Source organism: Physeter macrocephalus, unplaced genomic scaffold (assembly GCF_002837175.3).
Source record: "Physeter macrocephalus isolate SW-GA unplaced genomic scaffold, ASM283717v5 random_72, whole genome shotgun sequence".
Lineage (NCBI taxonomy): Eukaryota > Metazoa > Chordata > Mammalia > Artiodactyla > Physeteridae > Physeter > Physeter macrocephalus.
The window spans coordinates 27568-38657 of NW_021145358.1; the positions used below are offsets into that span (position 1 = coordinate 27568).

The 11090-nt window shown below is 53.4% G+C and overlaps 2 protein-coding genes across 3 annotated transcripts in view; one reads left to right on the top strand and one right to left on the bottom strand.

Moving 5' to 3' along the window:
* Window positions 1-686: 686 nt before the first annotated feature.
* On the bottom strand, window positions 687-3755 carry LOC112067630 (probable ATP-dependent RNA helicase DDX49). 2 transcript variants are annotated; one of them, XM_055082313.1, is made up of 6 exons: window positions 3593-3755; window positions 2597-2716; window positions 1894-1979; window positions 1688-1809; window positions 1159-1346; window positions 687-1015 (listed from the first exon to the last, which is right to left on the bottom strand). In XM_055082313.1, the coding sequence occupies exons 1-6, from the start codon at window positions 3658-3660 to the stop codon at window positions 871-873; spliced, it is 729 nt and encodes a 242-aa protein (XP_054938288.1). In that variant the 5' UTR covers window positions 3661-3755; the 3' UTR covers window positions 687-870. The 2 variants fall into 2 exon arrangements, with proteins under 2 accessions (XP_054938288.1, XP_028339604.1); XM_028483803.2 differs by having other exon boundaries at window positions 689-1015; window positions 2597-2720; window positions 3593-3754.
* A 281-nt stretch (window positions 3756-4036) lies between these two features.
* The window catches only part of COPE (COPI coat complex subunit epsilon), a 17925-nt gene continuing 10871 nt past the window's right edge, over window positions 4037-11090 (top strand). Inside the window, exons 1-2 of the mRNA XM_007116946.3 lie at window positions 4037-4210; window positions 10135-10197. Coding sequence (XP_007117008.1) covers window positions 4085-4210; window positions 10135-10197 — 189 coding nt within the window. The 5' untranslated portion in view covers window positions 4037-4084. The remainder of the gene's footprint in view (window positions 4211-10134; window positions 10198-11090) is intronic.

An 11090-nucleotide genomic window follows, 5' to 3' on the forward strand; every position in this document is an offset into this window, starting at 1 on the left:
CCATCACTCTCTACATACAGCAGTCACGCTGATTCTTTCAGCAAGGAGGTAAAGTTTGCATATTATGACACAATAAGACTGAAAGAACACATTGCTGTAATGTAAGCAGAACAGACACACAATAGAAAACAGACGGCAGATCATGAGTATAACGCTGAACCTCACAGGGACCCTACTGAGATGAATGTCATCGTTCCCATTTGACAGGAGGGGAAAGTGAGGCTCAGAGAGGTGCAGTGACTCAGCCCTGGCTGCAGAGAGAACACAGAAGAGACAGAATCTGAGCCCAAGTCTGTCTCAATCTTCTCATGGTCTACACTACCCCAGCAAGGAGGCATGTAACAACCATGGTGCTGAACAGACAAGGTCCCCCAGATATGTCCATAGCAGTCCCTGGGACCTGTGAACAGCTTACGTTACATCACAAAAGGGACTTCACAGGTGTGATTAAGATTATGGACCCTAAAAATGGAGACACTATGCTGGGTTATCTGGGAGGATCCAGTCTAATCACGGAAACCCTTAAAAGCAGAGGACTTTTAGACAAAAGAAATGAAGGAGAAGGGAAATTCGAGAGACTCCAAGTGAGAACCTGGGGAGAGCCTGATGCCCTCAGCCCTTCCGGTTAAAGGCAGGTCTGAGGAAACCCAAATCCTGGCTCTGCCTTCAGGAGGGGTGACCTTGGCAAACTGCTTGACCTCTCTGAGCCCCCTTGAGTGCATCCTCCAAAACTGCTGGTCTGAGCAGAGGCCCCGGAGTGCCGAGACCGTCTGTATGCCTCATACCTCCAACCTTGGGCCACCTCTCAGGCCTCCGTGAAGGGCTATGGGAGGGACGCCTGGGGGACGGGAGAGGCAGGCCTGCCCACGCTTACTTGCATGTGTTGGTGAAGATGATGATGGACCAGTCCTCGTGGTCGTCCTGGAAGTTCTGGATCAGGTGGACCAGGTAGGCATCCTTGACCTTCTCAGGCACTAGCAGGTAGCGCTGGTCCAGCTGTTCTACTGTGCACACACTGGGGACAGGCGGGCCTGTTTCCCCTTCTGTTGAGTGAGGCCAATAACCCACCCTGCCCATGGGCAGTAACCTCTGTTGGGTGTGACCGCCACTTGGCCCCCGGCCTGCCCTGCTCCCCCAGGAGCGTGGCTATGGACTCACGGGGCCTGAGCCTCCCAGAAGAAGGGCTGGTTGGTGGCCAGGCCCTGCAGCTCCCTCAGCGTGTCGGTCAGCGTGGCACTGAAGAGCAGCGTCTGCCTGCGGGCCGGTACAGCTGCCAGGATGGCCTCCAGGTCCACGGTGAAGTCAGTGCAGCCCTGCTCCAACAGCCGGTCTGCCTCATCCATCACCTGTCGTGCCGGCAGCAGTGGGTAGGGATCTGGGGTGAGGGCGCTGTCCGAGTCCTGACTACATGCCTGGGCTCAACCCACCTTCCCCGTGTGCCTCCTTCCTGGTCTTAGATGTGGGCCCTAGAGCACTCTCCCTCTAGGTCTTGAAGGCCTGCTCCCTCACCCATCTCAGCTCCAATGTCACCTCCTCAGAGAGGCCCAGCCCCCAACTATCTTTACTAATACAGGCTCCCTTTTGTTGGTTCCTTAGCTGTTCTTGTCGCCATTCCCAACGTGGTGCTGGATGGCTTGTGGGACACACATTTCCCACATGGATGTATCAGGGCCCCAGGCTGACTTACCAGGAAGCAAATCTTCTTTATGCTGAAGGTATTGGAGCTGCGGAGGTGGTCAGCCAGGCGCCCTGGTGTGGCGATGACCACATGTGGTTTCCGGGAGAGCTCCAAGGCCTGGGCCACCATGTCTGTGGGTGGAGGGCGAGAGGTGGGGCTGGGTGGTCTGAGGCTGCAGAGGGTCCATGCCCAGAGCCTCCCTGGGGCCCCCATACCCATGCCGCCGACAATGATGCAGTCTTTCAAGCCCAGAGGCTTCCCCAGGACCCGGAACTGCTCTGCGATCTGGTAGGCCAGCTCCCTGTGGGCATGAAGGGGCCAGCCTGGGTCAGATAGCGGTTTTGTGCTTGCCTCTCATTCCCATCTCCACCCTACGGCCTCCTGCCTGGACTTCTCCTGTTCACACACCCTCCGAGGCTCCCAGTCCCCTTTGAACAAAGGTTCTGATACTGAGTGTTGGAGGCCCCTTGTGGCCCCTGCCCTCTCACTAGGCTGGGTCCCCAAACAGCCCATGGCTTGTCCCCTGCCAGTCCCACCCACACTGGCCTTTCTTCTTCCCACGTCCTCAGCAATGGCCTCAACACCACAGTCATCAAAGCCTGAGACCCAAGTGTCAGTCCCCCCTCCCCCAGGGCTGGTCAGTGTCCAAGTCCTCTCCTCTCTGCCCCCAGCCCCAGCTCGGCCCAGGCCTTTTCTCTGCCTGTGTCCCTACTTCCTGGCCTTCCTGCTTGCCCTGAGTCAAGCCCTGTGCTCAGAACTTTTCACACACTGTCTTGTTAATTCTTCAGCACCTCTAAGAGGTGGGCATAATTTCTGTCTCCATCTTGCACACATGGAAAGTGCGCTCAGAGAGGTAAAGGCGCTTGCCCAAGAGAATACAGCTGGTTAACTCACCCACAAGGGCTTTGGGGGGCTCACCTGGTGGGTGTCAGGACGAGGCAGAAGATGCCATAGGGATCCTCAGACAGCTTCTGCAAGATGGGCAGGACAAACGCTGCCGTCTTGCCACTGCCTGTCTTGGCACAGCCCAGGCAGTCCCTACCTGGGCAGAGGGCAAAGCAGTGTCACAGGTGTAGACAGGTGTTGTATCGGGCACAGTTTACAGCAGCTAACATTTAATGAGCAATTACTGTATGCTCAGTACTGGCCTGTGCTCTTTCCGTTTCAGGCATTCTGACAACTTTCCATTTAGAGCAACTGACACATTTTAGAAAGGTGAGGCCATTATCATCCCCATTTAACAGAAGAGGAAACAAAGTCTCAAAGATTTGCCCAGGATACACAGACAGTGAGTATCAGGCTGGACTGGAACCCACATCCATCTGACATGAGAGGCCTGCTACTAACCACGACCTCGTTTTGACTCCTTCCGGGGTATCAGGGCTTGGGAAACCCAGAATGTCCTCCCCCCAATCTGCATCCTATGCTCCCTACTGACTGCTTCATCCTTGTTTATTTAATGCCTCAATTTGTCACATCCTAGGCTTCCTGAAGGCGTCTCTTTAATGGTAAAACTGGGTTGGACCAGAGGAGTGGGGAGAAGAGCAGTCTAGGGACCAGAGCCGTGGATTTACCAGTAATCTTGACTCAGTTTCCATTTGTAAAATGGAGATAGTAATCCAAGCTCTACCGAATTTTCCCAGTACTATCTATTAGTTATTCATCAAACCCTCCCAGTGCCCTGAGACTATAAAAGTTTCAGAGATTACATCACTTGGGTGCGGACACACGGCGAGTCAGCCGTACACCCTAAACGCCGACACTGCCTAGTCTGCCTCCGGAACCCAGGATCGCCCGTAAGGGCCAAGACTGCCCTTCGCCTCACGGGGCCGGCGTGGGCAAAAGCTGCGAGAAGGCAAAGTGAGGCGACAGGAGCGGGGACGCCTCCTGGAGAAGAGGCCTAGCCACACTCACCTTCCAGGATGGCGGGAATGCAGCCGAGCTGCACGGGCGTGGGCTGCTTCAAACCCAGCTGCCGGCATTGTTCCACGAGCCAGGATGACAGCCCAAGCTCCGCGAAGCCAGCCATCCTCACAGCCAGTCCCATGTAAGCACCCGTGTGAGCCGTGCTTCCGGCGCGTGTTGATGACGTCAGGAAAGCATTCCAGTTTACTGGATCTGCCTCCTGCCTGGTCCCACCCTCTGCAGCTCACTGCCATTCCTAACCTCTACCACATCCTTACCACTCTTCCCCGAATCCCGTTGGCTCTCAGGATCGAATCGAATTACAGATGCCCTGCGAGGCGCACTTGCGTCTCCCGCCCCTCTGACTCACGTTTGAGTCTCCCATTGGCTCATCTCTAGGGAGGAACGAGTAAACTACATTTCCCGGCGTGCCCCCGCGGTACCTCCCTCCTTCCGGCCGACGTGTCTCTCAGTGGGAGTAGCGGGTGAGAGGGCAGCGACATGGCGCCTCCGGCTCCTTGCTCAGCCTCTGGAGGCTCCGGGGAGGTGGACGAGCTGTTCGACGTGAAGAATGCCTTCTACATTGGCAGCTACCAGCAGTGCATCAACGAGGCGCAGCGGGTGAAGGTGCGGCGGCTGCGGGGCTGGGGGACCCTGGGGGCGGAGGCGGAAGACGCTTCCTGGTGGCTGTGGGTCGCGCTCTGATTTTAAAAACCCTCCCTCTTCACCTCGCGCCGTTTCATCCCCGCCCCTCCCCCCCCCGCCACATCTCTTCAGAGCGCGGTGAAGAATTATCCTTGTCCTATGACCAAACTCAAAGCAGTAACACTTTAACGATACTTCTCACTCTGAGCGCTCACTCAGACTGAGCCTTGGGAGGCATTTGAGTAAGAGAGGGGTTCATACCGCTATAGTAATAATAACAATGGTAATGATACTACGCTACAGTAGTAATAATAAAAATAGCAACAACAATAATAGTTTACATCTGTTGAGCACCCACACTGTGCCGCCATGCCCTCAATACCCGTGAAGTAGGGATTGTTGTTTATCCTCATTTTACAGGTGAGAAAAGGGAGGCTCAAGAGAGAAATGGCTTCTCCCTCGTTACCCTGCCCCACTAACCAGGTTATTTCTCCCCAGACTTGCTCACTCATTCATTCACTCATTCCTCATTGAGCATCTGTATGGGCCAGGCAGGATATTAGTGCTGGGCTCAAAGCAGTGACAAAATGGACACAACTCCCAGCTCTCTTGGAAACCTCAGCTTCCAAGGGAGACAGACAGTAAACAAGTAAATAAACAAGATGTCAGGAGGTGGTGCGACGGAGAGTGGTGGGAGTGAGCCTGGCTGTTTGAGAGCTAGAAAATATAGCCCTTCAAGGCAGGGCCCAGGCAACCAGGCAGTGAGTGGGTGACAGGAGAGGGGGCAGCAGGGGCCACTAGCAGCACCATTTGGGGAGGCACATGGATGGTACTGTCACTTTGAGAGTGAGCCATTGGAGAATTTTTAAGAGCAGTGAACGTGACACGGTCTTTGCCTGCCTTCATGGTGTAGTGTCCTGAAGAGAGTAAATGAGTAACGAAGCAAGTGAATACATAGTTTCAGCTTGAGTCCTCTAGGGAAGACGGGAGATGAAAAAGTGCTGATTAGAAATGGGGGTGGGGGCTGCTTCACGTGGGAGTGGTCAGATCAGGCCTCTCTGACGGCCATTTTAACCTGTGACCAAACCTTGAGAAGGCTCTAACCCCATAAGTTGCTGCAAAGGTGCTGAGGCAGCAGTGAGCTCCATGTAGTCAAGGCAAACGAGGGTGGTGTGGCAGGAGTGGGGCGAGCACAGTGGGGGAGATGAAGAATGAGGTGGGCAGAGTTGAGGGGCAGGGCCTGAAGGGCCACAGCAAGGGTTTGGATTTTATTCCGAAGGTGTGGGAGGCCATCGGAGCGCCACACAAGGGAGTGGTAGACATCTTCCCAGAGGTAGCCAGAGGGTTGGGAGGAATTTGGATTCTGAAGTAGAGAAGGCTTGCTTTCCCTTCTGGCCTTTGGCAGTGAACCCCATGTCTCTGAGTGTCATCTGCGTAATGGGGGGTAAAACCTCAAACAGACTTCAGTAAGAGGTTAGGAATCATTGAAATAACATTTGCATGACTGTATTAGTTTTCCATTGCCACTGTGACAAATTACCAAACAACAGCTTAAGTAAGGCAGCACACGTTTATTATCTCGCAGCTTCTGTAGGTCAGAAGTCCAACACCGCTCTCACTAGGCTAAAATCAAGGTGTTGGCCCAGCTATGTCCTTTTTTGGAGGTTCTGGGGAAGAAGCACCTTCCTAACTTGTTCAAGTTGCTACCTCTTGGCCAGGGGCCACCCTTAGCTCCTGGAGGCTTCTGGATGCTTCTCTCCAGTCGTCAACCTCGCATATCACCCTTCCATCTCAGAACCAGCCACAGGGTTCTCACTTGGAGTCTCTCGAATTTCCCTTCTCCTTCATTTCTTTTGTCTAAAAGTCCTCTGCTTTTAAGGGTTTCCGTGATTAGACTGGATCCTCCCAGATAACCCAGCATAGTGTCTCCATTTTTAGGGTCCATAATCTTAATCACACCTGTGAAGTCCCTTTTGTGATGTAACGTAAGCTGTTCACAGGTCCCAGGGACTGCTATGGACATATCTGGGGGACCTTGTCTGTTCAGCACCATGGTTGTTACATGCCTCCTTGCTGGGGTAGTGTAGACCATGAGAAGATTGAGACAGACTTGGGCTCAGATTCTGTCTCTTCTGTGTTCTCTCTGCAGCCAGGGCTGAGTCACTGCACCTCTCTGAGCCTCACTTTCCCCTCCTGTCAAATGGGAACGATGACATTCATCTCAGTAGGGTCCCTGTGAGGTTCAGCGTTATACTCATGATCTGCCGTCTGTTTTCTATTGTGTGTCTGTTCTGCTTACATTACAGCAATGTGTTCTTTCAGTCTTATTGTGTCATAATATGCAAACTTTACCTCCTTGCTGAAAGAATCAGCGTGACTGCTGTATGTAGAGAGTGATGGAAAACAAAGGAAACCAGATCAGCAGTCACTTTTTTTAAAAATTAATTAATTAATTAATTTTTTGGCTGTGTTGGGTCTTTGTTGTGGTATGCGGGCTTCTCATTGCGGTGGCTTCTCTTGTTGCAGAGCACGGGCTCTAGGCGCGCAGGCTTCAGTAGTTGTGGCACGCGGACTTAGTTGCTTCGCGTCATGTGGGATCTTCCCGGACCAGGGAGCGAACCCCGTGTCCCCTGCATTGGCAGGCGGATTTTTAACCACCAGGGAAGTCCCAACGGTGACTCTTTTTTTTTTTTTAATTAATTAATTTTTATTTATATTTATCTTTGGCTGCGTTGGGTCTTCGTTGCTGCGCGCAGGCTTTCTCTAGTTGCGGCGAGCGGGGGCTACTCTTCGTTGAGGTGCGTGGGCTTCTCATTGCGGTGGCTTCTCTTGTTGAGGAGCATGGGCTCTAAGTGCATGGGCTTCAGTAGTTGTGGCATGCGGGCTCTGTAGTTGTGGCATGCGGGCTCTAGAGCGCAAGCTCAGTAGTTGTGGTGCATGGGCTTAGTTGCTCCACGGCATGTGAGATCTCCCTGGACCAGGGCTTGAACCCGTGTTCCCTGCATTGGCAGGCAGATTCTTGACCACTGCGCCACCAGGGAAGCCCGCAGCAGTCAGTCACTCTTGCTGGAGGCACACTGCAGCCCAACCTATGAGCTGGGGGATCTACACCCTCTTTAGCAACGTGGTAAGGATGCATCGGCACCAAACCAAGAGATTCTACCTGACGCTTCCAGAAGAATGGGAGTCCTATCCCTGCTGAGCCATTTGACGTGATTTAATTCTGGTCCACAGGCCACCTAAACCTTCTTAGGCAGCCTGTACAAGGTTGAATGGTGTCCCTGAAAAGATATGTCCACCCGGGACCTGTGAATGTGACTTCTTTGGAAAAAAGTCTTTGCAGCTGTAATTCAGTGAAGGATCTCTAGACAAGATCAGCTGGGATAGACCCTAAATCCAATGACTGGTGTCCTTCTAAGAGAGAGGCTTGAGGCAGACAGAAAAGATGGAGGCAGAGGTGGGGGTGAGGCAGCCACAAGCTAGGGACTACCTGGAGCCACCAGAAGCCGGATGAGGCAAAGAAGGATCCTCCCAGAGAGCCTGTGGAAGGCGCACGGCTCTGCCGACACCCTGATCTCGGACTTCTGGCCTCCAGAACCATGAGAGAATAAGTTTCTGTTTCTTTAACCACCAGCTGGTGGTTAGTTATAGCAGCCCCAGCAACCTCAGGCACCACCAGAGGTGGCGCCAGGTAGAACACCTGGTGTGTCTCGGTGATGATGTTTGTTTCCCCACTTGTCAGGCATTTCGCAAGTGCCCACAAGATGGCAGGCACTGCACAGGTGTTAGGGATGAAGCAGCTAAGAACGTCTCCAGGAGCTGACCGTCCAGTGTGGTCAGGGGACACTGATGGCCAGTAAGGGGAGGGAACGTGATCACCCTTCCCAAACCCCATCACCGACTTCCCTTTACAGTACCCCTTGCTCTCAGGTCTGGCTGCACCTCTGAGCTGTTTGAAGGCAGTTTGCGGCCACCCCGGGGTTGGACATCGTTGGTGGACGTAAGCCTCCTGGCTTTTCTGGTTTCTGAGCTCCCAGGTGATTCTGATGAGCTGTCAGGCCTGGGGACCAGACCACTAACCTGGTGGCATGCACCACAGTCCCTGGTGTTCCCTGGTCTGTGCATCTGTCCTTGTTCTTACACCTCCCAGAAGCTCTTCTCTCTTTGGCTGATTGAGAGGGTCCTGGGCGTCTGTGTGTGGGGTCTCGGTGACCCCCCTTGGCAGTGCTGCAGGGTCAGTGGTGATGCCTGTTTTACAGAGGGGGCAGCTGAGGCTCAGAGTTGCCTCTGGGACCCTGGTCCCCCACAGGGCATCCCACTGTGTCCCTGCTTCAAAGATACCAACAGCCAGCATTTGTCTCTTTTTTTTTACTGAGGGTGGTATGGGGACCCCAGGTGGGTTGTCCTCACCAATGTCCACCGCTGAGGGTCATTTCAGAGTCACTTATATAGAGGACACCGTGTTCCAAATCATGGCCGGATCCCCAGCCTGGCCACCAAGGCCAGAGCAAGCTGCTGGGACTCCCAGGCAAAGTTGGCCTGAGTCTGGCTGGGGCCAGGAGCCAGGCTTCTTGTTCGCAGTCTCCCTTGGCCTGGGAGGAGGACATGTTCGGCGCCCTCACCCCCTCAGGCTGGGAAGAAGGCCTGGGGACTAGGAGTCTGGTTCTCAGCCTCGGGGGAGAGCAGTCCTGGCGTGCTCCCACCGGCGGGGCTCCAGAACATTTGTCCCCGTGCTCTGGCAGCTGGACAGGCTGTTCATTCTCTCTGTGCTTTTCCCCAGGCCCTGTGGTTTAGAGGTTGTTGGAGTAGTGACTCCAAGGTGGCCGGACCCCCTTCCCCCATGTCACTTTCCTCTCCCAGCCCCCAGGTGGCCTGTCCCAGCACCCGCATACCCTCTGGGCTGAGTTGCTCTGTGCTACCCCAGGTGCCACAGGGCCTACAGGAAGTCAGCCAGCACCCTGGGGCGTGGTCCAAAGCTGTTCTCCTGAGGAAGGGTCCCTCGCCTGCCCGTAGCCTCGTGGGGGCCTCCCTCACAGTCCCACAGTGAACCCTGTAGGAGGTCACCTCACACCTGCTTCTGGGTTCTGTGTGGTGGCTGGGCTGAGGGAGTGTGGCCTGTAGGCCTCGTCCCTGAGCAGAGGGCGGTCCCCAGGGTCTCACCCAGCCTGGCTAGACCCAGGCATCGCTATGCTGGGGCAGCCAAGTTGAGCTCTCCCAGAAAGGTCCTCCGAGTGAGGCTGACCTTCATCTCTCCTGTTTGTCACGTTTAAAGAACGTTTTGAAACAAAAGCAGGACAGGAACAAGAGGCATGGAAGTATTTGTTACAGAAAGTAAGTCCCTTTCGCACATCTCCTGCTGGGTGCCATCCCTTCTCCAGTATCCACCATTCATGTCCGGATAGGAACCCTCCCAGGCCTGTTTGCTCGGCCTGTACAAACTTGGGCATCAGGATGTTCCCATACCCACCCCCACCCCCACCCCTTGCTGTCCTCGGACCACCCATACTGTTGAGCAGTTTCTGTTTTGATCCACTGCACCCTGGGGTCCTTCCGCATTGACACAAGCAGCCACGTGTCCAGTGGTCAGAAGCGTGGGCTCTGCCCTGGCCCCTGCTGTGTGGCTGGAGCAGTTTCAGCACTTTTGGTGCCCCCATCCCTCACTTGGATGGATGGGGGTGACGGTCGAGCCTCCTTTCCCAGGGAGATGTCAGGGTAGCACAGAATGAGGTGCCCGGCACGCTGCGTGCCCTCAGTGGAGGCTGCTCTCCTGCTGCCTAAGGTCATAGGCAGCGGAGAGCCAGGGCCGGGACTAGGACCCAGACTCTACTGGGAAAGCTGCCCACTTCTGGCCTCTGAGGGCCTGTTGGGCACGTAGCCACCAAGAGTTCTGACCTGCTTTTCCACAGCCGTCAAGCCTGGAGAGAGATGTGGAAAGGGATGTCTTCCTGTACAGAGCGTACCTGGCACAGGTGAGTGTGGGCCCTTGACCATGACTGCCAACACCCTGGGGAAGGAGAGTAAGGAACAGAGTGTCGGCAGGGGTGGGGGCCACGAGCAGCTGGTGTGGCCACCACAAGAAGGTGGCCATGTCACTGAGGCCCTGGAGCACCAGGCCAGAGGGCCAGTGTTGGGATTTCTTGCTTTTCTTTTTATACTTAATCGATAGATTTCACTTGTTCAGTACAGTTCTGGGTTTACAGAATAACTGAGCAGATGGCAAAGAGAATTCCAGATGCCCACCCCCCACACACAGGCATTTTCTCTTATTAACATTTTGGGTTGGCAGGGTGCTTTTGTTACAATCGATGCAATGATATTGATACTGTTATTAACCAAAGCCCACAGTTTAGACACTAGGTTTTTTTTTGTTTCTTTTATTTGGGGTGTAATTGATTTACAATGTTGTGTTAGTTTCAGGTGTACAGCAAAGTGAATATGTTATAGAAATACAAATATCTACTTTTTTTTTTTGGATTCTTTTCCCATATAGGCCATTACAGAGTATTGAGTAGAGTTCCCTGTGCTGTACAGTAGGTCTTTACTAGTTATCTATTTTGTATACAATAGCGTGTATGTGTCAATCCCAATCTTCCAATTTATCCCTCCCCCCACCCAGACCCCTTAGCCCACTCTGGTAACCATAAGTTTATTTTCTACATCTTTAATTCTACTTCAGTTCTGTAGGTAAGTTCATTTGTAGTCTTTTTTTAGATTCCACATATAAGCAATATCTTACGATATTTTTTTTTCTTTCTGACTTATTTCATTCAGTTTGAGAATCTCTAGGTCCATTCACGTTGCTGCAAATGGCATTATTTTTTTTTTTTTTTTTTTTTTTTTTTTTTTTTTTTTTTTTTGCGGT